The sequence below is a fragment of the Salmo salar genome, chromosome 15 (genome assembly GCF_965601325.2).
Source record: "Salmo salar chromosome 15, fSalSal1, whole genome shotgun sequence".
NCBI lineage: Eukaryota > Metazoa > Chordata > Actinopteri > Salmoniformes > Salmonidae > Salmo > Salmo salar.
Genome location: NC_138305.1, coordinates 103,345,461 through 103,373,201, shown reverse-complemented (window position 1 = coordinate 103,373,201; position 27,741 = coordinate 103,345,461). Strand labels below are relative to the sequence as shown.

The 27,741-nt window shown below is 47.5% G+C and overlaps 1 protein-coding gene across 4 annotated transcripts in view; it reads left to right on the top strand.

Annotated features, from left to right (window-relative positions):
- Positions 1-27,741, top strand: part of LOC106572747 (plexin-B1) — a 100,200-nt gene that overhangs the window by 53,915 nt on the left and 18,544 nt on the right. For 3 of the 4 annotated variants that reach the window (XR_014380707.1, XR_006759311.2, XM_014147187.3), the window contains exons 2-24: positions 10,425-10,494; positions 10,579-11,692; positions 12,538-12,720; positions 16,950-17,078; positions 17,399-17,499; positions 17,632-17,764; positions 17,964-18,120; positions 18,232-18,340; positions 18,431-18,539; positions 19,333-20,034; positions 20,902-21,000; positions 21,078-21,200; positions 21,370-21,463; positions 21,546-21,712; positions 21,808-21,959; positions 22,066-22,171; positions 22,293-22,429; positions 22,598-22,774; positions 22,861-23,095; positions 24,419-24,661; positions 24,769-24,945; positions 25,158-25,306; positions 26,061-26,161. Coding sequence is in view for 1 of the 4 variants with exons in the window: in XM_014147187.3 (XP_014002662.1) it covers positions 10,589-11,692; positions 12,538-12,720; positions 16,950-17,078; positions 17,399-17,499; positions 17,632-17,764; positions 17,964-18,120; positions 18,232-18,340; positions 18,431-18,539; positions 19,333-20,034; positions 20,902-21,000; positions 21,078-21,200; positions 21,370-21,463; positions 21,546-21,712; positions 21,808-21,959; positions 22,066-22,171; positions 22,293-22,429; positions 22,598-22,774; positions 22,861-23,095; positions 24,419-24,661; positions 24,769-24,945; positions 25,158-25,306; positions 26,061-26,161 (4,687 nt within the window). In the remaining 3 variants the exon portion in view is untranslated. The remainder of the gene's footprint in view (positions 1-10,424; positions 10,495-10,578; positions 11,693-12,537; positions 12,721-16,949; positions 17,079-17,398; positions 17,500-17,631; positions 17,765-17,963; positions 18,121-18,231; positions 18,341-18,430; positions 18,540-19,332; positions 20,035-20,901; positions 21,001-21,077; positions 21,201-21,369; positions 21,464-21,545; positions 21,713-21,807; positions 21,960-22,065; positions 22,172-22,292; positions 22,430-22,597; positions 22,775-22,860; positions 23,096-24,418; positions 24,662-24,768; positions 24,946-25,157; positions 25,307-26,060; positions 26,162-27,741) is intronic. The other variant, XR_006759312.2, reaches the window with a different exon arrangement.

Here is a 27,741-nt window from a genome sequence, read left to right as displayed (position 1 = left end):
CCTCTATTCTTAAATTATAATCCCATCAACCTAACCATGAATTATTTTGTCAGGGAAGCATCAGTGGTTGTACAGTTGCTACTAATTTAATTGCCTATGAGTTGACGCTAGGCTTTCTTTTCATCCAACCACGGGACGTCGTCAAGACAACCACAAATGACAAAGGGCTTTCTCAGTCTATTCAGCGATATGAAAGAGAGGCTGTTTTGTGTGACGGAGATCAGTGGAGGCTGCTGAGGGGAGGACAACTCATAATAATGGCTGGAATGGAGTCAATGGAATGGCATCAAACACGTGGTTTCCATGTGTTTGATACCATTCCATTGACTCCATTCTAGCCATTATTATGAGCCGTCCTCACCTCAGCAGCCTTCACTTACAGAGATGCAGTAGGTGGTAAGGTATGCAGCCAGGGTACAAACGCATGAATAAGCCTGTTTCTCCCCCTCTTCAGCCTCCTGTGATGGCAACACAAAGACGTACATTATCAATATCCTATTCACAGGATGATAATAACGCCATATGGTCTGAATAAAACATATTGACACAATCACACAACATAAATTCTTCTTAAATCTCACTTCCATTGTAGCTACTTCTGCTCTCCAGAACACTTGTGGCCGAACTGCTAAATGCCAACTATATTTCACTTGCAAATGGATTGGTCAACCTGATCATGTTGGTTTGGTCTTTAAAGTTCACAGCAGAGAAAAGAGGAAAGAGTGTAAAAGATAGATAGAAATCCAGGAAGACAGAATGTGTTTTTACTTTGTTATTTTCTGCATTCACGCGCTCCTCAAAAGTTCAAATTTTACTCAGATCATTCCCTGAAGAACCCCACAGTCAGTAGTGTTGTCTGTAATTTGGTTGGAGTAGTTGACTCCTGTCCTGGTGCTGTGGCCACAGCAGAGTCAACAGGACCTGTCCACCAGCCTCTCATCAGGACCTGAACCAGCCTCTCAACAGGAACTGACCACCAGCCTCTCAGCAGGACCTGATCACCAGGCTATCAGTCGGATCTGATCACCAGCCTCTCAACAGGACCTGACCACCAGCGTCTCAACAGGACCTGACCACCAGCCTCTCAACAGGACCTGATCACCAGCCTCTCAGCAGGACCTGATCACCAGCCTCTCAACAGGACCTGATCACCAGACCCTCAACAGAACCTGATCACCAGCCTCTCAACAGGACCTGACCACCAGCCTCTCAACAGGACCTGACCACAAGCCTCTCAGCAGGACCTATCACCAGCCTCTCAACAGGACCTGACCACCAGCCTCTCAGCAGGACCTGACCACCAGTCTCTCAACAGGACCTGACCACCAGCCTCTCAACAGGAACTGACCACCAGCCTCTCAACAGGACCTGCCCACCAGCCTCTCAACAGGACCTGACCACCAGACTCTCAGCAGGACCTGACCACCAGTCTCTCAACAGGACCTGACCACTAGCCTCTCAGCAGGACCTATCACCAGCCTCTCAACAGGACCTGACCACCAGCCTCTCAGCAGGACCTATCACCAGCCTCTCAACAGGACCTGACCACCAGCCTCTCAACAGGACCTGACCACAAGCCTCTCAGCAGGACCTATCACCAGCCTCTCAACAGGACCTGACCACCAGCCTCTCAGCAGGACCTGACCACCAGTCTCTCAACAGGAACTGACCACCAGCCTCTCAACAGGACCTGACCACCAGCCTCTCAACAGGACCTGACCACCAGACTCTCAGCAGGACCTGACCACCAGTCTCTCAACAGGACCTGACCACTAGCCTCTCAGCAGGACCTATCACCAGCCTCTCAACAGGACCTGACCACCAGCCTCTCAGCAGGACCTGATCACCAGCCTCTCAGCAGGACCTGACCACCAGCCTCTCAACAGGAACTGACCACCAGCCTCTCAACAGGACCAGACCACCAGCCTCTCAGCAGGACCTGACCACCAGCCTCTCAACAGGACCTGACCACCAGCCTCTCAGCAGGACCTGACCACCAGTCTCTCAACAGGACCTGACCACTAGCCTCTCAGCAGGACCTGACCACCAGCCTCTCAGCAGGACCTGACCACCAGCCTCTCAGCAGGACCTGACCACCAGACTCTCAACAGGACCAGACCACCAGCCTCTCAACAGGACCTGACCACCAGCCTCTCAACAGGACCTGACCACCAGCCTCTCAACAGGACCTGACCACCAGCCTCTCAGCAGGACCTGACCACCAGCCTCTCAACAGGACCTGACCACCAGTCTCTCAGCAGGACCTGACCACCAGCCTCTCAACAGAACCTGACCACCAGCCTCTCAGCAGGACCTGACCACCAGCCTCTCAGCAGGACCTGACCACTAGCCTCTCAGCAGGACCTTCTCTGAGAATTCCTTCGACCTCATGGCTTAGTTTTTGCTCTGACATGCACTGTCAACTGTGGGACCTTATATAGACAGGTGTGTGCCTTTCCAAATCATGTCCAATTAATTGAATTTACCACAGGTGGATTTCAATCAAGTTGTAGAATCATATCAAGGATAATCAATGGACACAGGACGCAACTGAGCTCAATTTCGAGTCTCATTGCAAACGTCTGAATACTTATGTAAAAATATATTTTGAATTATTATTTTAAACCTATTTTTGCTTTATCATTATGGGGTATTGTGTGTAGACTGATGAGAAAAAAAATGTAATTTAATCAATTTGAGAATAAGGCTATAACGTATCAAAATGTGGAAAAAGTCAAGGGGTCTGAATACTTTCAGTATGCACTGTATACTTTAGTTTTACACAACTATTTATAAGTATATTTATTCTGATATATAGATTATGTATGAATACATAATCCTTCAGCTGCCTCCATTCATCATTCTTGCGGAATAATCTCTCTCTTTATCTCTCTCCTGCTCTCTCTCTTTCTCACGCTCCCCTGCTCTCTCTCTCTCTCCCCTGCTCTCTCCCCTGATCTCTCTCTCCCCTGCTCTCTCGTTCTCTCTCCCCTGCTCTCTCGTTCTCTCTCCCCTGTTTTCTCGTTCTCTCTCCCCTGTTTTCTCGTTCTCTCTCCCCTGCTCTCTCTTTCTCTCTCTTCCCTGCTCACTCTCTCTCTCTCCCCTGCTCTCCCGCTCTCTCGCTCTCTCTCACCTGCTCACTCTCTCTCTCTCCCGCTCTCTCGCTCTCTCTCCCCTGCTCTCTCTCTCTCTCCCCTGCTCTTTTTCTCTCTCCCTCTCTCTTTACTGTCCATAAGGCAGACCAGTGTAGTGTTTGGCTTGATCTCAGACTCTAGAGCCAACTGGAATAAGTCTGTGTTAGTTCTGCTGCACCTTGATTCCCCCTGACAAACCACCATCAGAAACGTCTAGGCTTACATGAAGGATCCCGTTATAAGACCGACTGTGTGAAGCTCTTCACAAGGAAGTGGCTTTATTCTCCACCCGGTCAGAGAAGCCTCTTGGTCAGAGGACTGAAAGGGACACTATTCCCACCAACGGGCTACACAGACCCCCCCTTTCAACACTGGGGACATAGAGAAAGACCCTCTGTGTGTTTATGTGAGAGCTGTTTGCTATAGACCTATAGAAGTGGACGGAAATGGCAGAGGGCCAAGTGTGTGTACGTCCGCCATTGATATCAGCTCGTTTACATTGATCTTTGTCTATACCAACATTTTGTATTATATACTACAATAGAAGACATCTGTGACTGTGACTGGCCGGTGTTATTCCTTACAGAAAGACCCTCGAAGTCTGACAACTACACCCTATGCTGTGACGTTTATGCTTTCTGTAAAACAGAACATCTATGTGGTAGATTTAACTGTACTGTAGTTGGATACTGCCTTTGCCTCGTAGTCATGAAACTATGAACTATGATGGCTGTGTGTGCTCATCGGAGCCTGTCGTAAATCAAGCAGTCGGTACAGTACCATTTGGCCGTGTACCAAAGGGGGAGATGCCAGGAGCAACAGAACAATGTCAGGTCTCCGAGCCTGAGGCCCATTTCATTCAGACGGCGCCCGAAAATAATCGCACCCCTGTCTTTTTGGAGGCATTCGCTGCTGATCTCTCATTTTTATGGGGTCTTAGCCTTTAGAACCCTGTCACAAGTCATTAGGAGTTGAAGGTTCAAACATGCACTGCAGGCACTTTCAATGATTGATCAACATAGAGGAGAGTCTCTCTGTTTCTGAGGTCTCTATGCGTTGAGCAGTGGAGCTCAGTGGACTTGGCTGTCGTGTAGTGGGATTGTAAAACCCTGGTCAGACCACCAGTGCTGTTGACAGCCTAATAGTCTAGCAGTAGTTATTTATAGGTTCCTTGGACTGCACCAGGGCAGAGCCATGCATTCCAGACATGGCCCATGAACTCTGGAGGTTGTTGGCTCTGCGTGCCCTGTCCCAGAGCCCCTCTCCTCCTATTGTCTTTAATCATTACAAACTGTACTGTAGCAGTAGTAGTAGTAACAGTTAAGTGCTACATTCTTGTTACAATTTGGGCAGACACTCCACATTTCCAGAAGTACTTAGATTCAGATTGATGGTAGTAGTAGAAGTACTATAGTGGCTATTCAGCTGAAGAATCTTGTTCGGTCACTCCAGTTATGATCTAGAAGAGATAGGATGTAAAGAAAACATTGGAAATGAGGCTCCTTTTTATGTTAGTAAAAAGGAAATTATTGTTTTCCCAGTCCTGTCCTACGCTGCTACTCCTGTTACTAAGAGGAAGTTCCCATGACTATTGTTCCTGCTGCACTAAAAATATCTACAGTGGGACATCAGCCAGTCAAAGAGCAGGTGAGGACGGCAGACCAGTAGCATGGCTGTGTTCTCTATTCTTCCCAGGCCTCACAGTGCAGCTGTGTACCATGGGCCACTAGGTCTTCTTTGGGCCACAACCCCATATTGATATTTGAAAATTCTCATGACCCCAACCATGTGAAAAAAAGTATGTAATTAACAGCCAATGTTTACTTCTTTATGGGCTATGGCAGTCAGTTGAAAAACATGTTTTCTCAACTCACCATCACATACTTCTAATGTGGGGCTATAACAGTCAATTACAAATTAGTCTGACGTAATGTATCTTATCTCACCACCACTAATGAGATGGGTGTGGCTTGAGGTATGTCTCAAAGCCAGGGGGCGTGGTCGACAGTGCGCACCTCATCTCTGCTGTCACATCCAACCTGGATCGATATTTGGTTTTAATCCAGACAAGAGCAATGAATCCAGCTTCAAACAGATATGAGCTGTCGAAGGGTAGCCTACCCTGAGTTTTATGGTCCTTTCAAGACAACTGGTAACTCGGAAAAATGCGATGTCAAATCATGACTTCAATGATCTTTAGGTCTGAAAGTCGGCGTTCTAGAAAGAGGCCAGAGATCCCAAGTTAGAATTCCGAGTTGGATGACTTTTCGCAGTCGGAGCTCGTTTCTTTCAGGGTTCCCAGTTGTCTTGAACACACTGAAGTCGAAAGTCGTAGATTTATGAGTTCCCAGTTGTTTTGAACGCGGTATTAATGCTCAAAGGGAGATGGCAGGGTATTCCCTTTGAGTCAGGAACCAAAACTCCTCCGTAGTGACCTGTGAATGTGTTGTCTGTAGCATTCGGTATCGATTTCACTTACCGGCATGTCAACTGAGCCAGGATCACAGTCAAACGGATTGGGAAGTAAGTCCCAAAGTGCTCTTCCAAGCGTTGGAGGTCATCATTCGTGTGGGACATTTACTGATGCTGTTTTCTGTTAATTTATTTTCATTACACAGAAAGTCAACCAAGTCTTTTTTACATTTTTTACATCCATTGTGAATGACAACAGTTCCTCTTTGCAGCACTCCCCCTCGATAACCACCAAGCCTCACTATGAAATAGAACATTGTCATACTCTGATCCCATAACTCCACATAGTTTTGCAAACAGACGTGCACGCAGTGGATGTGGTTTAATGTAGTTTACAATCGAAGTTACTTGCTGCAGTATATCTCGCGAGTTCTGTGCTCAGCTCTTTTTTTCCGCCAGTTGCTCTCTGTGTATCATATAATACGTTCATATTGCAGAGGAAGACACTTTCATAACTACAGTGCAGAGGCCTGCCCGCAGTTCTGCCATAGATGGAGACCCGTCTTTGCAAAAGCCCACCATTCGATCCCATGGAATCTGTTTATCGTCAATATAGCCACGCAGCACACTGAACATCGCCTATGCTTTTTCATGCTCGGGAATCGTGAGACAGAACATTATGTCCTCGTGAATAGCATCCCCCGACATGTATATCGAACAAAAGCCAATGCATTGGCATCTCTGCCCTCACAGCTAACGTCCATTTGGAGAGCATAAGCTGGGGACCCAGCGAGCAATGAGGAATTAGTCCAGAAGCGACTCTCTTGGCCCAGAAGCGGGCCGGAACTGATTGAATCGGCCCAGAATCGGGTGTCGGACTTGCCCAGAATCGACCCAAGTACATCGGCCCGTTTCCGTCTACCAGAATTCTGGCATCTTACCAGAATCCCCCCAGAAGCGACCCGATTTATATTTAAATAAATGTTAAAAAAATTACCCGATTTAGTAGTTTTAAATATTACTATTATACATACAAATGATACCAATCCACAAAAAAACAAAACCATTTTGTCTCGGAGGAAACACCATAAACCTCACCATACACCTGGTGACCGTGTCAGCGTGCATGCACCTAGCCCGCCACAGGAGTCGCTACAAACTCTCCCCTAACTCGGACGACGCTGGGCCAATTGTGCGTCGCCTCATGGGTCTCCAGGTCGCAGCCGGCATGGATCTCAAACCAGCTTTTGTTGAGACGCAGTTTGTACTGCGATGCAGTGTCTTAGACCGCTGCGCCACTCGGGAAGTTCCATCCACAATGTTTTTAATGCTTATCAATTGCCTTCCACAAAGTAGCAAAATACAAAAAACCTACACAGGACTCTTAAAGAATTTCATTTAAATGTTAATTGTATTTTTTGATCACAGAAACAATGAGGAAGATATGGAAAAATAAATAAATAATGAATTATTAAATATATAAAGCAGCCTGTGTAATCATCTACCAGAGAGTTGCCCCAATTGGTCCGAGCCCCAAGTAATACATTTGGCCCAGATAACTCACACCGGAATTGGCCCGAGCTCAATCCCCGCATCCTAGCCATAAGTAATACTGCCGAAGGCTGCCCAGTCTTGGGCCACATGACGTCGGCCGAGTCTGACTCTCAGTCGAGTGCCCCGACTCTCAGCCGGAATCGGCCCAGATCCACTGTGCTAGCTGGGTAGTTTGTGAGTCATTCAGTCAGAGCATAAATTATTTGTTTAACAGTGTTATCTGACAAAGTTATTGATGTGAGTTTCTGTGCCTCTGCACATTGTTTTCCTCATATCAATTGCAGCCAGTAATATCAGTCTCTGTAATAGTGTGTGGTTTCATAGCGTAGCAGGCCTAGCCATTCACCCTGAGAATTATTCAAGTGCTGCCTTTCTCATGATCTAAGGGCTCTCTCTCGTTGAATTTTATCTTTTAGATTTGAATAATTTAGATTTTTAAGATTAACCACATTACAATGAGATACAGTACAAAGACGATATTATAATATATATATTTTGTAGATTATATATATTTTTAAGGATTTTGGAAATTCTCCAAATTTCATATCAGGCGCCCCCACATGGGTTCTCGACCCCTAGTTTGGGAACCGCTGGTCTAGACAGAAACTGAGCATCAAGGACAACAGTGGCAGGGTTTAGAGGCCCACAAATAGATGTATAGAGTGATCTTGATAGGGATAATGGCTCTATAAAGCAATTATAAAGTGACCCCCCCCCCCCCCCCCCCCCCCCCAATACTATTCTGGATATACAGGTAACTGCCAAAATAATGGGAACACTTGAATAAATGAGGGATACAGTATTTTGAAATCAGGTGCTTCCGCACAGGTGTGGTTCCTAAGTGAATTAAGCAATTACCATCCCATCATGCTCAGGGTCATGTATAAAAAATACTGGGCATGCCATTATTTTGGCTACCATAGCTATGCCTCCATAGGATGACAATGCCCCCTTCACTGAATGGTTTGATGAGCATGAAAATGATGTAAACCATGTGTCATGGTCGTCTCAGTCACCAGATCTCAACCCAATTGATTACTTATGGGAGATTCTGGAGCGGCCCCTGGGACAGAGCTTTCTCCAGTTCCAGACATGCTGTCACGACTTCCGCCGAAGTTGGTGCCTCTCCTTGTTCGGGTTGTGTTCGGCGGTCGACGTCACCGGCTTTCTAGCTGCCACCGATCTACGTTTCTTTTTCTATGTTGTTTTGTCTTGATTGTACACACCTGGTTTCCATTACGTTATAATTTACTCCCTATTTAACCCTCTGGTTCCCACATGGTTTTGTGCATGTTTGTTCGTTGTGAAGTGGTCAGTATTGGTGTGTTTCCCAGTGTAGAATATGTTTGGTTTATTTTCGAGTAAAGTTCCGTTTTTACTCAGTTCTGTGTCCTGCGCCTGACTTCGTCCGACCAGCTACACGCTGACACAAGGTGCATTGAAGCTGTTCTGACTCATGGTGGCCCAACACACTATTAAGGAACTTTATCTTGATCTTTCCTTTATTTTGGCAGTTACCTTTAGGTTTTACTCAATAAAATGTGATGCACATGGAATTGTATGTTGTATGTATTTTTCATGGACTACTTCAACCTCTTGGTGATTTCTTTCCACTTCCTGTGGCAGTGGGTGTGGAGTTACTGTCCAAGACGTGACCACCCCATGTGGCAGTGGGCCTGGAGGTTACTGTCCAAGACGTGACCACCCCATGTGGCAGTGAGCCTGGAGGTTACTGTCCAAGACGTGACCACCCCATGTGGCAGTGTGCCTGGAGGTTACTGTCCAAGACGTGACCACCCCATGTGGCAGTGAGCCTGGAGGTTACTGTCCAAGACATGACCACCCCATGTGGCAGTGGGCCTGGAGGTTACTGTCCAAGACGTGACCACCCCATGTGGCAGTGAGCCTGGAGGTTACTGTCCAAGACATGGCCACCCCATGTGGCAGTGAGCCTGGAGGTTACTGTCCAAGACGTGACCACCCCATGTGGCAGTGGGCCTGGAGGTTACTGTCCAAGAAGTAATCACCCCCTGTGGCAGTGGGCCTGGAGGTTACTGTCCAAGACGTGACCACCCCATGTGGCAGTGGGCCTGGAGGTTACTGTCCAAGAAGTAGTCACCCCTGTGGCAGTGGGCCTGGAGGTTACTGTCCAAGAAGTAATCACCCCCTGTGGCAGTGGGCCTGGAGGTTACTGTCCAAGACGTGACCACCCCATGTGGCAGTGGGCCTGGAGGTTACTGTCCAAGAAGTAGTCACCCCTGAGGCAGTGGGCCTGGAGGTTACTGTCCAAGACATGACCACCCCATGTGGCAGTGGGCCTGGAGGTTACTGTCCAAGACGTGACCACCCCATGTGGCAGTGAGCCTGGAGGTTACTGTCCAAGACGTGACCACCCCATGTGGCAGTGGGCCTGGAGGTTACTGTCCAAGAAGTAATCACCCCTGTGGCAGTGGGCCTGGAGGTTACTGTCTAAGAAGTAGTCACCCCTGTGGCAGTGGGCCTGGAGGTTACTGTCCAAGAAGTAAGCACCCCTGTGGCAGTGGGCCTGGAGGTTACTGTCCAAGAAGTAGTCACCCCTGTGGCAGTGGGCCTGGAGGTTACTGTCCAAGAAGTAGTCACCCCTGTGGCAGTGGGCCTGGAGGTTACTGTCTAAGAAGTAGTCACCCCTGTGGCAGTGGGCCTGGAGATTACTGTCTAAGAAGTAGTCACCCCTGTGGCAGTGGGCCTGGAGGTTACTGTCCAAGAAGTAGTCACCCCTGTGGCAGTGGGCCTGGAGGTTACTGTCCAAGAAGTAGTCACCCCTGTGGCAGTGGGCCTGGAGATTACTGTCTAAGAAGTAGTCACCCCTGTGGCAGTGGGCCTGGAGATTACTGTCTAAGAAGTAACAGACCTCTTATCCCTTCATGAATAAGTAAAGAGGGGTCTGACTGAGACCCACCTTCAGTATCAGAGCACACCTGCTTCAGGTCCACCAGCTAGGGCCCTCCTCACCCTCTTATGTCCCATCCTTATAACACTGGTTACAGTCACATACTGTAGGACTACTGCACTAAGTTCTTCGTAAGGGGGAGGACTGGGGAGAGCTGTTTAATTAATGAAGGGTTTCAGCTGTACTAGAGGACTCCCGGTGTCCCACTGGCCCATTGATTCACTGGGGTAGTGAGGTGACGAGTGACAAGTGTCTAAATGGAGAACGGGCTGCATCACTTTATTAAAGTGTCTGCATGGCAGGTTCTTGAACATGATCAAACCAATGTAACTCCTGATGGATTATTGGGTGATATTAGATTGTAATAATATTTTCAGGTTTTCTTTTCTCTACAGGTGGAGTGAACAAGAATGGTTTATGTTTGTGGATGAGGAGGAGACTTGAACTTAACGTCGGACACAAATGGTTAGACATTGTATAACTGTATAGAAATATATTTGTATAGCAAACATGATGTTGAGCGTCTTTTAACTGTCTTTGTCTTTGTAGAATATTTGCCATGCGACTTGGGATGTCTCTGATCTCAGCCCTGCTCGTCTTCCTCCTGGTCACCACCACATGCTCCCTCGCTGTCTGCACTTATCCCCGCTTCTCCAGAAATGACTCTTCATTTGAGCACCTGGTCCTGCACCCAGACCCCTCTGTAGGTACGGTCTACGTGGGGGCCAGGGACCATCTCTTCCAACTGGACGGGTTGGACGGCCTGCGTCTGGAGCAGGAGGAGAGGACCGGTCCAGTGACTGATAGTAAGGAGTGTCTTCCCCCTGTCACAGAGGCCAACTGCCCCCAGGCCCGGCATACCTCCAACCACAACAAGCTGCTCCTGGTGGACCCCTCAGCCATGGAGCTCATCACCTGTGGTAACGTCCACCAAGGCACCTGCCAGAAGCGCAGCCTAACCTCTGTGAAGGAGGTGCTGTTCTCCACAGAGAGACCGGTGGATACCCAGTACGTGGCGGCCAACGACCCGGTGGTGTCCACCGTGGGGCTGGTGGTGGGGCCCCGAGGCGAGGAGCGGGCCGTGCTCTATGTGGGCCGTGGTTACACAAGCAGCCATCCGCCCATCTCCACACGCCATCTGGCCCACGAGCCTGTGTTCTCATATGACGAGACCGCCAAGCTGGCCGTGGCAGAAAGGCTTTCGGAGTACGACCACCATTTTGTAGCTGCCTTCGCTCGGCTTGGGCATGTGTACTTCTTGTTCTATCGCCGTGACATTAAGGCTGTGACGCGGGAATACCGTACGTATGCTGCCCGCATGTGTCTGGATGACACCTCCTACTACTCCTATGTAGAGGTACCCCTGGTGTGTCACACTACCTCCTCCCCAGAGAGGAACTACAACCTTCTGCAGGCGGCCCAGGTGGGTCAGGGGGGCGGCAAAGAGGGGGAGAAACTGCTTGGGGTCTTCTCCACCCAGGCCAGCTCCTCCAACGGGCCCTCAGATGACTCGGCTCTGTGTGTGTACCCCCTGGACGAGCTGGACAGACACATCGACTCCACACGAGACCTGTGCTACACGCAGGATGGCCGGGTGGAGGGAGGAGGGGAGGTGGCCTACATCGAGTACGAGGTCAAGTCCAGCTGTGCCAACTTACCCACGGTAAGTTATTCAGAGGAGCAGATGTAACCTTTCACATGATTCCTCTGGTTCATCAGAATGAAATAAATGACAGTGTAGGTTTCCACTGCTCAATGTCAAGCATTTGCCTTATTTTTCCTAAGGTCAGGGTACTAGCAATGGAATGCCTTATCTAGTTAAATCCTACTTATTCTCTACCTTTGCCACTGTAATGCTTATTGGCTTCCGCATTCAGGAAGTGGACTAGATCCATGCTTAAAGCATGCCATAGAGAGAGGCAGGCCAATGGAACATATAGGGCCTTAACGAACCCTGTGTCAAACAGCCAAGAGATCCCTGATGCCTGTGAGTGAAGTACGACCCCGGGATGACCTCCAGTCTCGGCCCGGAGCCCAGAGCTCATCAGGCCTGCTTGCCTGGGGCATTTTAATAAAACAAACTGTCCCAACTCAGCTATCGGACTGTTAAATGAAGGCTGACAAGGATGGGGAGGTGCCTATTGAAGTCCAACGAGATGGACAGATGGATTGTAACAGAAAGTTAATTTGGTAAACAATGTGTCTTAAAGTAAACAAGTCCTGGAACAAAAGACATCCCAATTTACTGGAGTTAGCTGAAGACTTATTGGTAGGGATTTAAGGGTGTTACGCAAAATCAAAGGAGCAAGATTGCAGTTTTGGTATGCCTCTAATCTAATATTAATCCTCTTATTAGAACTAAGAGGATCGGTTAGATTGTGAGTCAATGATGTGAATAATTATTACTGAATGGAAGTAATACTGTTGAAATGACTAACCAGGTTCCGGTGATAATGTGAACGGAACATTCTCTAGAGAGAAGTCTATCGTTTGTTCTCTGTGTTCCAGAACACCCTGAAGGCTTATCCCTGTGGCTCTGACCATACCCCCAGTCCAATGGCCAGCAGGGTGCCCATAGAAGCTGAGGCGGTATTGGACAGCCCGTCCGCCCGTCTTACTGCTGTGGCTGTCAGTGTGAGGGCGGGGCACACAATTGCCTTTTTAGGAGACTCTAAAGGGAATTTGCACAAGGTATGCCAAGTTACAGTAGGTTATGATGCATGTTTGAGTTAATACATGAGATTTAGATCAAGATAGCAGTGTTTCAGACATACTTCTACTCAAATGGAGCTAGACATCGTCTAGTAACATTGTTAAAGCCGTTGCCAGGGGAGGTGGGGGAGCCCTCAGCCCTCCTCCCCTCGGCCTTCCTCATCCCTCCACCCTCAGCCCTCCTCCCCTCGGCCTTCCTCATCCCTCCACCCTCAGCCCTCCTCATCCCTCCACCCTCAGCCCTCCTCATCCCTCCACCCTCAGCCCTCCTCCCCTCGGCCTTCCTCATCCCTCCACCCTCAGCCCTCCTCCCCTCGGCCTTCCTCATCCCTCCACCCTCAGCCCTCCTCCCCTCGGCCTTCCTCATCCCTCCACCCTCAGCCCTCCTCATCCCTCCACCCTCAGCCCTCCTCATCCCTCCACCCTCAGCCCTCCTCCCCTCGGCCTTCCTCATCCCTCCACCCTCAGCCCTCCTCATCCCTCCACCCTCAGCCCTCCTCATCCCTCCACCCTCAGCCCTCCTCCCCTCAGCCCTCCTCATCCCTCCACCCTCAGCCCTCCTCATCCCTCCACCCTCAGCCCTCCTCCCCTCGGCCTTCCTCATCCCTCCACCCTCAGCCCTCCTCCCCTCGGCCTTCCTCATCCCTCCACCCTCAGCCCTCCTCCCCTCAGCCCTCCTCATCCCTCCACCCTCAGCCCTCCTCATCCCTCCACCCTCAGCCCTCCTCCCCTCGGCCTTCCTCATCCCTCCACCCTCAGCCCTCCTCCCCTCAGCCCTCCTCATCCCTCCACCCTCAGCCCTCCTCATCCCTCCACCCTCAGCCCTCCTCCCCTCGGCCTTCCTCAGCCCTCCACCCTCAGCCCTCCTCCCCTCGGCCTTCCTCATCCCTCCACCCTCAGCCCTCCTCCCCTCGGCCTTCCTCATCCCTCCACCCTCAGCCCTCCTCCCCTCGGCCTTCCTCATCCCTCCACCCTCAGCCCTCCTCGTTCAGCCCTTCTTTCCTCAGCCTCAGACAGAACAGAACAGAGGGCTTTGAGTCCCTCAGCATGCAGCCCACTGAAGTTACCCATTTTAAAAGGATTATCTCATCTGTGTACACCAAATTCCACAAACAGCATTCAGACACACACACGTGCAAATGCATGCGTGAACACACACACACACACACACACACACACACAATGTGGGTACCACCTGCAGGTTTCTAAACCATTGTGTCAGCTCGCTAAGATATTCTGAGAGTCCACTTGACAAGCCAAAGATATTCCTACAGCACTGCGTTCACTGGAGGCTTATGGAGGCCAACATCACATCTATGCTAATCTCATTAAACTCAGGTAACTTGAGAGTTTGAGGGTTTATGATTCACTTAGGAAAAGGTGTCTTGGTATCCTCCAGATTAGATTTACTGACTGACAATCAAATTAACTGTTCTCTTCCCAATGCAATCCTGTAGACAGTACAAATGCACCTTTAATTTGCTTTTAGCCACATATTCTAGCCACAAATGTCGCTTCTCTTTTTCAGTTGCCTTTCAGTCGGTCACTCTGTATAACATACTATGGGGAGTCAACGACCAATCCTATTCACCTGAAGCAAACGGAAATCACGGCCAACAGGCCATTGGATGCCGAGCCCGCCCTCGAAAGCCCCGCCTGGGGTCGCGAGAGAAACTCTGAAATAAAATAACTAAAATCGTACTTGGTTCATAGAACAGGGGTTATTGAAGTACTGTCAGACTGATTTGTAATAGACTGTCACATAAAAAAAGTAAACATTGGCCGTGGATTACATCACTTTTTAAATTTTATTTTACATGTTGTTGTCCTGAAATAATTATTTGATATCAAAATGGGGTCGCGAGCTAAAAAGGTCTTGGAACCCCCGCCATAGATGTTTCGAGATTTGGGTCTTGGTATCGGTTTTTGTGTTGGCTAAAAACCCACTACTTTCTGCTCTGCTTGTGTAGCCAATGCTTCCTTGCTTGACTAAGATGGCCAGTGGTAAGAATAACCAGCCAAGTTTGAACCTCCGACCGTGCCCTAGGGCATGTGGTTTTCACAATGAAAATGAAAAGATACGAGTGCGGTCCTATTTCCTGGGGTGGAAACACACTTAGGAGGCCTTGGCTCAGACCAGTTGTGTGACCATTGTCTCCGGCTGGGTCCAACTTCCATTGGGAGTCGGGCTGACTTTTTGTAGAAGATTGGTGGACAGAGTAGAGCCCTGCCAAGTGAAGCTCATTCCGGTTTCTCTGGCAGTGTTCAGAGTTAGGATTCCTAAGGATGATATACTATTCCTGAATGGCTCTGGAGGGTTTTCAGAGTGTGAATCGGATGACATCAGTCCGGGCCAACCTGAAGCCCTGGCTTTGGATTTGACAGGGGAGAGTGAACCATTTGTGTTGAACGTGGCTTTGATGGTGTTTTCTCCCCCGCAGTGGAGTTCTTCCAGTTCAACAGTTTGTTGTGCGTCCTCCTCCTTTTCGTGGCGTCACTCCGTCAATGGTCCATGTTTTCAACAAGCACCTCAAGGTTGCAAGTTTAAAATGATCACACTTCGCCGGCTATTGCAATAATTGGTTCATGTCCATAGATATAAAGGATGGATATTTTCATGTGCTATACTATATTTCATGTCCTCCCCATCTCTGCCACCATTTCTATAGTGGTGGAGGCGGCTTTGACACCGGTGTGGTACCAGGGGATCAGGGTATTGTTGGCTGGTCGTAGCGGAGTTGAGGGAACTTGTGGAGCTCCACACTGCTACGCTGGTTTCCCATATTCAGTCTCTGGGTTCATAGGGAATCATAAGACTCCGGCTCAGCGCATTGTTTCTGAGTCTCGCTCTGGACTCGGTTCTGAATCGTATTTTTGTCCCAACAAAGGACGGTCACATTCTGGATCTGTCTGGTACGGTTTCAGCTTGGGCACTCTGTGCCTTTTCTCTGTGCCTGTGGTTATTGGATCTGATGGCCTCTATGGTGCCTCTGGGACTTCTGTTGATGTGTCTGTTTCAGCGCTGGGTGATAACAGGATGGTGGTGGCTACATCAACATGCCGGAAGGGACGCGCTCACTCTCTCTGGCCTGTTATCTGCTCACATGGACCAGTGTGCATTTCATGTTGCTCAGGGCGACGTATCTTCCCAGATCTCTCAACGTGGGTATGGATCTACTTTCCAGGGGGGTGGTCCTATCTCTACAGAGTGGAGAGTGCACCGCTTGGTGGTGGCCCAGATATGAGACCGTCAGAGTCGACGTAGATCTTATGCATCGCGAGAACACACATTGACGTCTGTTCTTCTCAATAAGGGATCCAGGCACTCCATTGGGACTGACGCTTTGGCACATCACTGGACTCGGATAAGGCTCTATGCGTTTCTCCAGTGAACCTGATTCAGGCCATTTGAAGATAGGGTCCATCAGGAGGACCTGTTGTCGATTTTGGTGGCTCCCCGTTGCCCCAGACAACCCTGGTTCCCAGATATCGTCCGCCTGTTGGGCTGGGTTATTGGGATCTATTGTCCCAGGCGCACGGATCTGTGGGTTTGGACCCTGAATGGTTTTGTCAGCTTGGGGTTTACCCTTGAACGTGATTATGACTGCGTTTGAGAGTTGGTGTCAGGTTAAAGGAGTTTATCCTTTTTAAGAGATCTTTTGGTGGACATTTTGAAATTCTTTCAAGAGATTTTTGAGCAGGGCCTTTTTCCACATTGTGGCCAACTACAAGAAACGTCTGATCTCTGTGATTGCCAACAAGGGTTTTGCCACCAAGTACTAAGTCATGTTTTGCAGAGGGGTCAAATACTTATTTCCCTCATTAAAATGCAAATCAATTATAACATTTTTTACATTTGTTTTTCTGGATTTTTTTGTTGTTATTCTGTCTCTCACTGTTCAAATAAACCTACCATTAAAATTATAGACTGATCATTTCTTTGTCAATGGGCAAACATACAAAATCAGCAGGGGATCAAATACTTTTTTTCCCTCACTTTAGATGTTCTAAAGGTCTGCCTCAGTGGCTTGTAGGCTATGTGTGGAAGCCAGGAGATGCTAGATGTGTTTATGTTAATAAACAGTCAATTACCGTGAGACCAACAGTTATTTGCTTCACAATCACCGGCTGACTACATTTTGTGACGGCCACAGCCCTACTTGGAAATGATTGCTAGTTTACGACAGTAACCATCTGCTTCCCTCCAGGTGTTCCTCGGCTCTGGAGGTAGGGTGGAGAAGTACTCCTCCATACTCATCCAGCCCAACTCACCCATCAGCAGTGACCTCCTCCTGGACCAGATGGAGACGCACATCTACATCATGACCAGCACAATGGTTAGTCTGAGTGGACACCACACAGCAAAACACAGCTCAAACACATCACCACAAGCTACTTGACTCTCCTAATATAGGGCAGGAATCATCAACGAGATTTAGCCACGTGTCGTTTTTTTCCTTGATCGGGTTGGCGGAATGCAGTGAAGTAGATCAAGGGTAGGTACAGGTGTGTTTTTGCATTTTGTCCGTTGGCACTCTCCCTTTTAGATTAGAAAACCTGGCTAGGGAACACAATTATAGCACCTCTACGGCTTCATTGTCCATGTATATACTGTAGTACAGCTGTTCTTAAGAAAGGGATGTGGATAACGTTTCAGGTGGAGAAGCGGCCGGTGGCAGAGTGTGGAGATCACCTGGACTGTCAGTCCTGTGTCTCAGCCCGAGAGCCGTACTGTGGCTGGTGTGTTCTGGAGGGCAGGTGAGGAACCACCAACTGACCTTTCTAATTCTATACCACAGAGAGTCAAGTTAATAGAAGTTAACTTCTCACTTGTTCCTCTCTTTGGACCTGTGTTCCACCCCTCACCCCCACATCCCCCTGTGATGTCAGGTGTGGCCAGCGTTCCCAGTGCAGTCGGGGGGCTCTGCAGGGCCAGTGGCTGTGGAGCTTTGACCAGCAGCAGCAGTGTCTCAGTATCCAATCCCTGAGCCTGTATAACATCAGCCTTGGAGTGGAGACAGACGTAAGACATGAGAAGAGCAAGATACAGTGATTGTTTTGAGCTTGAAAAGAAATGATGAATACCCTTTGATACCTGTCTGTCTGTCTGTCTGTCTGTCTGTCTGTCTGTCTGTCTGTCTGTCTGTCTGTCTGTCTGTCTGTCTGTCTGTCTGTCTGTCTGTCTGTCTGTCTGTCTGTCTGTCTGTCTGTCTGTCTGTCAGATTGCTGTGTCAGTGAAGGGGTTGCCCAGTCTAGTGGAAGGCGAAGCATACAAATGTTTCTACCAGGATGTGGAAAGTCCTGCCAACGTCACAGACACTGGTGTGACCTGCTCTACCCCCGACGCCAGCAGGCTGCCTCTTATTGGCCAAGGAGAAGGTGAGTGACATTGGTGGGAGACCAATAAGACATTACAATGCAAAATGATTCTGCTCTCATTCTCAATTATCACCATAGTTAACTATCCTACTAATGTCCTCTCCTCCTCAGACTCCGTCACCGTCCCTCTGTCCCTTCGCTTCCTCAATGTGACAGTGGCTGCTTGGGAGTTCACCTTCTTTGACTGTGGCGTGGTCCAACAGCTCTCTGGAGGCATGCCGTAAGTTAAAATGCTGACATTTTACCTCAATACAATTGTATTTCTCTCCCTTTTAACCTCTCACTGTCTCTGTCTTCTCTCTGTTTTCAGGTGCAGAGGGTGTGTGAGCAGTCGCTGGGGCTGTAACTGGTGTATTCACCAGCACTTTTGCACCTGGAACATTTCCTGTGATGAGGGAGTCACAATTTACAACAAACACGTACGTCCACCTACAGGTTATCAGTCGGTGCAGTTACAGGACTGCTAACTGCTAAGTTCTATATCTTCTAACCAGCCTATTCAGGTTTGCTTTGTAGAGAAACTGGTAACTGCTACGTACTATATCTTCTAACTAGCCTATTCAGGTTTGCTTTGTAGAGAAACTGGTAACTGCTGCGTACTATATCTTCTAACCAGCCTATTCAGGTTTGCTTTGTAGAGAAACTGCTAACTGCTACGTACTATATCTTCTAACCAGCCTATTCAGGTTTGCTTTGTAAAGAAACTGGTAACTGCTAGGTACTATATCTTCTAACCAGCCTATTCAGGTTTGCTTTGTAGAGAAACTGCTAACTGCTACGTACTATATCTTCTAACCAGCCTATTCAGGTTTGCTTTGTAGAGAAACTGCTAACTGCTACGTACTATATCTTCTAACCAGCCTATTCAGGTTTGCTTTGTAGAGAAACTGCTAACTGCTACGTACTATATCTTCTAACCAGCCTATTCAGGTTTGCTTTGTAGAGAAACTGCTAACTGCTACGTACTATATCTTCTAACCAGCCTATTCAGGTTTGCTTTGTAGAGAAACTACTAACTGCCCTTGGGTAACTGTTAGTTTATTCATGTCTTGTCGTATTCTATTGTCTCTGTTTTTATTTTTTGTTGTTGTTGTAAACGTTTCGTTTTTTTTGGTGATGTCAGTCTTATTTGCATATATTTCTTGCCTATCCTCTCATTTTACTGTCGTTCCCTCCTCTCTCCTTCTCTGGACATTTTGTTACCATCTCAAGTTGAAACCACCAACAGCCACTCCCCCAGCAACCAAACAATCTGATACTGTAACTCCAACTGTCCTGGCTGCTCCAACACTCCCATACACAGAGGTATCTGATAGGACCACTCTCCCAGTCCCAGCCAGCATGGGGGTGCCCTTAGCCACTCCCCCCACCACACCTTTAACCACACTGGCCACCCAGGCTACGACTGCACTGAAAGTGACAGCCAGTCTGCAGGCAGGGGCCATCGCAGAAGAGACCAAAGTGGAGGGAGATGGAGACGGGAGTCTCCCCAGGACTACTGGTGGAACAGAGCAGACAACAGTCACCAGGGTTGAGCTGCTAGACTGGCCCGAGGCTCTAGAGACTGTGTTTCCTAGTAGTACTGCTGGACTGACTGGCCTCACTGGGACGGAGCCCTCATCCCCTGACACCACCTCAACCATCTCCAGTGGTGTCCCCCTGTTAGTGGACCTGCCCACTGGCTCTGACAGGGATGAGATCCCCCTGGCCCCCTTCCAAGGTACAGCCTCACCCCCCTGGACCAGGGAATGGGACAAGGGGGAGGGAAAGACCGAGACAAAGATGGAACCTGCAACATCCTCTGCCACAGTACCCTCTGGAGTTGATGACTCAAACCAGCCCTCTCAATCATTTACCCTCACACCTGACCCTGAGTCTTCACCAGACTACCAGTCTGACTCCTTTGCTCTGCAGGTGAGTGGGCCAGGGCTTCCACTGTCACTGGCTGTCTAGCTGATGCACCCAGTACAAGACGTGCGTTTAATCCGATAAGTGCATTTGCATCATGTAAAATAGGTTACTCTTAATTTGATCCCAAATTCCTACCCTCTTATTTATGTCATGATATGTGTGGTGTGTGTAAACAGCATCCCCATTATGTTGTGTGTTTTGAGTGTCATTGACGTTGTCAACTGGCTGTGTTTTGGAGCTCAAGCGATCAAAACATGGCTGTCTTCAGTTCATACTAAACCTGATGTTTTTTGTTTTACACCTTGTTTGTCAGTGTTTTTTTTGTTATTTTCCTCGATCTCATGTTATAGACCTTTAGACTATTGAGCAACATTTTGGAGTGGGATTTGCTTAATTGTTCTAATAGTAAATCTGGTTTAAAGCAGCAATTACAGTTTCAAACAATAACAAAGTGTCCCTGTTTTGGTAAACAGGGACACTGGAGAAATGTAACCACTCTCAAATTCATAGACAGCTATGAATGCATGGACTGACCATTCGTGATGTAAAAAATATAGTTTTAACCATGTTTTGAGGCTATATAGTGTTTTTTAAATGTACTTTGTTTAAAAACATTGGGGTAAAAAAAAGCTTATGTTTGAGTTCTGATGGGATACGAATTAAGTTCACGAGGCATTTATAAGTTATATTTTTCAAGAATAAAAGGGTACATATCATTAATTTATAAATCAACGAAATGTATGTAGCAACTGCAGAACGGCCATTTTAATGACTGAAATTGACGAGACATCACCTGGAGATGTAGGATGCTGTTAAGTTTGATGTCCCCTGTGTGTGTGTCCTGTAACATATGTCCTATAATGTGAGTAGGACTGCCCGTGTGTGGAGAAGGTCCAGGGCCCCTCTCTACTTCCTGTTAATGTGGAGCGGAAGATCACTCTGGTGGGGCGCCACCTTCACCTCTTCCAGGTGGGTGAGGAATGCAGGCTGATGGTTTACTTGACTTCAGGTGCGTGGTGTGTGAAATGTGGTCTGTGTGTGATCAGGATGAGGATCTGGACTATGAGTGTGTCCTGACCATCGAGGGGCGGTCAGTGGTGGTGGACGCGGACGTGGAGACAGAGGACACCCAGCCCTCTCTCTACATCATCACCTGCCAGCTACACCAGGTCACTCTATTCAATATCAGACTATGTGGTATTGTAAAAATGCTGTTAATTTGAGCAGTGTTTGTCTGTAGGATGTTTCATGTTTTTTGAAGAGTGATATTTCAGCTATGCAGGAAAGCTATGATTATGTTCACTGCTAAGACTGCCTTATTTTGTCATGTTGTTGCAGTATGCCTATACTGCCTCTGCGGAGGAGTACGATGCCGTGATCAATGTGAGGAGGAGAGACACCTTTCAGATTGATAGTGCTGACGACCTTCATGGTAGGTTACAAAGGAGAAGAACTATTGGTGTAGATCTGTGCTGTTGTTGGGTGGTTGACTTCTGGTATCCTCTTTGTTCCAGTGACGTTGTTTAACTGCTCTGTGGGCCGGTCAGACTGCAGCCGGTGTCGTACGGCTCATCAGAAGTACGGCTGTGTGTGGTGCGGTGGAGCTCGCTCCAGATGCAGTTACCGGGACTCCTGCGCTGGCGATATCAAGCAGTCCTGCCCGGGACCCGTCATCCACTTTGTGAGGCTTGATTTGTGTCATTGTCTTTTCATGTGTTTGCATCTTTAGACGGTGAAATAGACTCGTTTGTTGACTTCTCCATGACTGTGTTGCAGATGGAGCCTATCTCTGGACCAGTAGATGGTGGTACTGTGGTGACCATCTCAGGCTCCAATCTGGGACAGAAAGCTGAAGACATCCAGAACTCTGTCACTATAGCTGGTGTCCCCTGCACGGTCATCAACAGCAGATATGAGATCTCCTCAAGGTAATGTTCTTCTCATGCAAAAACGTTTATTTCTTCTATATTCTGCATCTCTACTTGTATCTGCATTCAGAGTAACAACCTGCTTTAATCCTCCATTGTCCTGTAGGATTGTGTGTGAGACCACAGCCAGTGGGGGACAGAAGAGTGGCCAGGCCTCAGTCGAGGTAAGAGGAGGAGGACTTGGATTCTCCGGTCAAAGGTTCAGCTTCCAGGTAACTATAACAGACTTTGTTATCTTCTATTAAAATGCTGATCTAGCCGAGTGGACAATACTGGCCCTCAAATGAAGTCTGATAAAGTTTTCTTTTCTAATGCCCTTTCTCTTCTCCTCAGGACCCAGTTCTGATGGAGATAGCCCCTCAGAAGGGGCCCAAGGCTGGGGGCTCTGCGTTGACCGTAATGGGCCAGAGCCTGAAGACTGGACACCTCAGTGAGGTCAGCGTGCTGATTGGAGGAGTCCCATGCCTCATGTGAGTCTCTTACGTATCTGTAACATTCAGTCACCAGATCAAACAGTGGTTTACAGTGGTGTCTGCGTTATGTGAGAGAATTCATAATTCATTTGTCAGTTTCCTCAATAAAAGCCCTGTAACATTCTGTAGCAGTAGTTGTGATATCTGGTTCAACTCATTCTCTAGCTCCTCGGAGGTCATGGATGACCAGATTACATGTATGACTGGTGGCAGCAACAGAACCGGAGCGCATAGAATCACTGTCCGATTTGGTAGAGCAGTGCGCCATCTAGAGGGAGATGTTTACTATTACACCTCAGACCCTAACGTAACCATGGCTACACCCTCCAAAAGCTTTCTCAGGTGGGTGGGACACTGTCACTCACAACACATTGTGTCAGAAATATATACCATTTTGTTCTTAAAGTCTTCTCTCTGTGTGTGTCCAGTGGTGGAAGACTGATACATGTGTCCGGACAAAACCTGGATGTAGTGCAGGAGCCCAGAATCCGGGTGACCCTTAGTCCTCTGGAGTCCCTCTCTCCGAGGAAGAAGAGGAGGATGAGGAGGAGCAGCAGAGATGGAGAGAGTAGAGTGAGATGTAAAGATATCCCACTCAAGAGGCAAAGACGGATAGTTCCTGAGCCAGACTGTCCTGAAGACATGCTCTGTGTTGTCAAACAGGTAAACTGGAAATGCGTGTTGAGTCCTCTAATATGATGTTCAGTTGTCTCCTTGTTTCCATTGAGGGACAGACACTCTTTTATTTGATAATGTCGTGTGATGTATCAGGGTAAAGTTGAGAATCATTCACTGCTTTCCCTAAATAGCAAATGGCAAAACATCCTTACTCTTTTTGCTGCAAAAGATGTCACGTTTCTATGTGCTTGATTTATAAATAAACTCCTGTGTCTCATCTCTCCACTTTATAAATCAACTCCTCTGTCTCATCTCTCCCTCTCCACTTTATAAATCAACTCCTCTGTCTCATCTCTCCCTCTCCACTTTATAAATCAACTCCTCTGTCTCATCTCTCCACTTTATAAATCAACTCCTCTGTCTCATCTCTCCACTTTATAAATCAACTCCTCTGTCTCATCTCTCCACTTTATAAATCAACTCCTCTGTCTCATCTCTCCACTTTATAAATCAACTCCTCTGTCTCATCTCTCCACTTTATAAATCAACTCCTCTGTCTCATCTCTCCACTTTATAAATCAACTCCTCTGTCTCATCTCTCCAGTTTATAAATCAACTCCTCTGTCTCATCTCTCCACTTTATAAATCAACTCCTCTGTCTCATCTCTCCACTTTATAAATCAACTCCTCTGTCTCATCTCTCCACTTTATAAATCAACTCCTCTGTCTCATCTCCACTTTATAAATCAACTCCTCTGTCTCATCTCTCCACTTTATAAATCAACTCCTCTGTCTCATCTCTCCACTTTATAAATCAACTCCTCTGTCTCATCTCTCCACTTTATAAATCAACTCCTCTGTCTCATCTCTCCACTTTATAAATCAACTCCTCTGTCTCATCTCTCCACTTTATAAATCAACTCCTCTGTCTCATCTCTCCACTTTATAAATCAACTCCTCTGTCTCATCTCTCCAGTTTATAAATCAACTCCTCTGTCTCATCTCTCCAGTTTATAAATAAACTCCTGTGTCTCATCTCTCCACTTTATAAATCAACTCCTCTGTCTCATCTCTCCCTCTCCACTTTATAAATCAACTCCTCTGTCTCATCTCTCCCTCTCCACTTTATAAATCAACTCCTCTGTCTCATCTCTCCACTTTATAAATCAACTCCTCTGTCTCATCTCTCCAGTTTATAAATCAACTCCTCTGTCTCATCTCTCCAGTTTATAAATCAACTCCTCTGTCTCATCTCTCCAGGTTATAAATCAACTCCTCTGTCTCATCTCTCCACTTTATAAATCAACTCCTCTGTCTCATCTCTCCAGTTTATAAATCAACTCCTCTATCTCATCTCTCCCTCTCCAGTTTGAGACGCGCTGTGCCGTGAGCAGCTCCTCTCTGATGCTGTGCCCTACGCCTGCCGTGGGGACGAAGGCCCACAATGCCCGGGTAAAAGTGGACTTCCTACTGGATAACCTGCACTTTGACTTCAGCGCTGTGGGCAGTGGGGCTTTCAGTTATGAGCTCAACCCCATCCTAATCCCACTGAACCAGAATGACCCCAGCAAACCCTACCAGCACAAACCTGGCAGCATCATCTCTGTGGAGGTCTCCGTTACATCCCATCTCTCCTACCATAACAGCTTCTGCAACAGTTTTTCAGAGCCTATGAGTGTTGTCTGTTTTTGTCTAATACCAGTATTGTTCTGAATCAGGGGGAGAACCTGGACCTGGCCATCTTTAAGGAGGAGGTGGTGGCTCTGATCGGGGATGGGGTGTGCTCGGTGAAGACCTTGACCCATAACCACCTCTACTGTGAGCCTCCATCCCAGCAGCCCTCAGTGATGGCCAGCAAGAAGCAGGAGGGCATGGATTCTCTCCCCGAGTTCACTGTACGTCCTCACTCCTTGGGTCACCACTGTTGGAATTGGAAATCAGAGGGCACGTGTTACATTTTGGAGGATCGTCACACCTGTAACTCTGAATGTGATGAGTAATGCTGTTGATGGATGATCTAGTGACTATAGTTGTGGCGATAGTAGGGTTGAGATGTATAAAACAGTTCAATCCTCCCACTCTAAAATCCATCGCTGTCTTGTCCCAGGTCCAGATGGGCAACCTGAACTTCTCCCTGGGCAGAGTGCAGTATGACACCCAGGTCCAGTCGACCTTCCCCCTGGAGGCCCAGGTGGGCGTGGGGGTGGGGGCCTCCATCGTAGCCCTCATCGTCCTCGTGATAGTGCTCATATACAGGTGGGTGTGGGACCTCCATCGTAGCCCTCATCGTCCACGTGGTAGTGCTCATATACAGGTGGGTGTGGGACCTCCATCGTAGCCCTCATCGTCCACGTGGTAGTGCTCATATACAGGTGGGTGTGGGGCCTCCATCGTAGCCCTCATCGTCCACGTGGTAGTGGTCATATACAGGTGGGTGTGGGGCCTCCATCGTAGCCCTCATCGTCCTCGTGATAGTGCTCATATACAGGTGGGTGTGGGGCCTCCATCGTAGCCCTCGTTGTCCTCATCATAGTGGTCATATACAGGTGGGTGTGGGGCCTCCATCGTAGCCCTCATTGTCCTCATCATAGTGGTCATATACAGGTGGGTGTGGGGCCTCCATCGTAGCCCTCATCATCCTCATCATAGTGGTCATATACAGGTGGGTGTGGGGCCTCCATCGTAGCCCTCATTGTCCTCATCATAGTGGTCATATACAGGTGGGTGTGGGGCCTCCATCGTAGCCCTCGTTGTCCTCATCATAGTGGTCATATACAGGTGGGTGTGGGGCCTCCATCGTAGCCCTCGTTGTCCTCGTCACAATGCTCATATACAGGTGGGTGTGGGGCCTCCATCGTAGCCCTCATAGTCCTCGTCATAGTTGTCATATACAGGTGGGTGCCGACACAGTCACTGTAGTCTACCAAGTATAAACCATTTAATCTGTTCAAAGTAATGCTCGGTATACTGGATGTGAGCGCTTCTGTCTGTCCATATATCTCTCTGTCAGGAGGAAGAGCAAACAGGCTGTGAGGGACTACAAGAATGTCCAGATTCAGCTGGAGAATCTGGAGACCAGTGTGAGAGACCGCTGCAAGAAGGAGTTCACAGGTAAGAGCAAGCACCATGAGCCATAAATTAACATATACAGTTGAAGTCGGAAGTTTACAAACACTTAGGTTGGAGTCATTAAAACTAGTTTTTCAACCACTCCACAAATTTCTTGTTAAAACCTGTTGGGGATAGGGGGCAGTATTTGCATGGTCGGATAAAAAACATACCCGATTTAATCTGCTTACTACTCTTGCCCAGTAACTAGAATATGCATATAATTAGTAGATTTGGATAGAAAACACTCTAAAGTTTCTAAAACTGTTTGAATGGTGTCTGTGAGTATAACAGAACTCATATGGCAGGCAAAAACCTGAGAAGATTCCATGCAGGAAGTGGAAATCTGATTTGTGGAATCACTTTCAAGCCTTTGCCATTGAAACACACAGGGACTTATTAATCATTTAGCACTTCCTAAGGCTTCCACTAGATGTCAACAGTCTTTACAAAGTGGTTTGAGTCTTCTATGGTAGAAACTGACCCAAAGAGAGGCTTGGGAAGTTGGTCACAGGGGGAGGGCCATTACTACTATGACGCGGGCGCCCATGGGAACCCTTTTGTTCCGAAACGTTTAGTAAGACAATGCAATCGTCCACCTTGAATATTATTGAAGCTCTGGTTGAAAAAGGCCCTAAAGATTTATGTTATACAACGTTTGACATGTTTGAACGAACGTAAATATATATTTTTTGCACATTCGTGACGACAAGTCCCGCGCGCTTCAGTACATTATGAGTAGCCTTCGGAACGCGCTAACAAGAAGGAACTATTGGGACATAAATTATTAACTTTTTCGAACAAACTACATTTGTTGTGGACCTGGGATTCCTGGAAGTGCCTTCTGATGAAGATAATCAAAGGTAAGGGAATATTTACAATAGTATATTTGATTTTAGATGGTTCCAAGATGGCGCTAACATGTATCGCCTAGCCTATTTTTCTGAGCATAACACGTCGTTTATTGCAAAGTGTGATTTCCCAGTAAAGTTATTTTTAAATCTGGCAATGCGGTTGCATTCACGAGATGTTAATCTATAATTCTTTGAATGACAATATAAAATTGTAACAATGTTTTCGAATAGTAATTTTGTCAATTGTAGCGCTGATTCACTGGAAGCATTTGAGGGAAAATATTTTCTGAACGTCACGCGCCGATGTAAAATGCTGTTTTTATATATAAATATGAACTTTATCGAACAAAAAATGCATGTATTGTGTAACATGATGTCCTAGGAGTGTCATCTGTTGAAGATTGTCAAAGGTTAGTGCTGCATTTAGCTGTGTTTTGGGTATTTGTGATGCATGTTAGTTGCTTTGAAAATGGCAGTGTGATTTTTTTTGGCAGGGTACTCTCCTAACATAATCTAATGTTTTGATTTTGCTGTAAAGCCTTTTTGAAATCGGACAACGTGGTTCAATTCAGGAGAGGTGTATCTATAAAATGGTGTAAAATAGTCATATGTTTGAGAAATTGAAGTTATTGCATATAGAGGTATTTGTATTTCGCGCGACGCGATTCCACTGGCTGTTGACTAGGGTGGGACGCAAGCCACGTTCCCAGACAGGTTAACAAACTATAG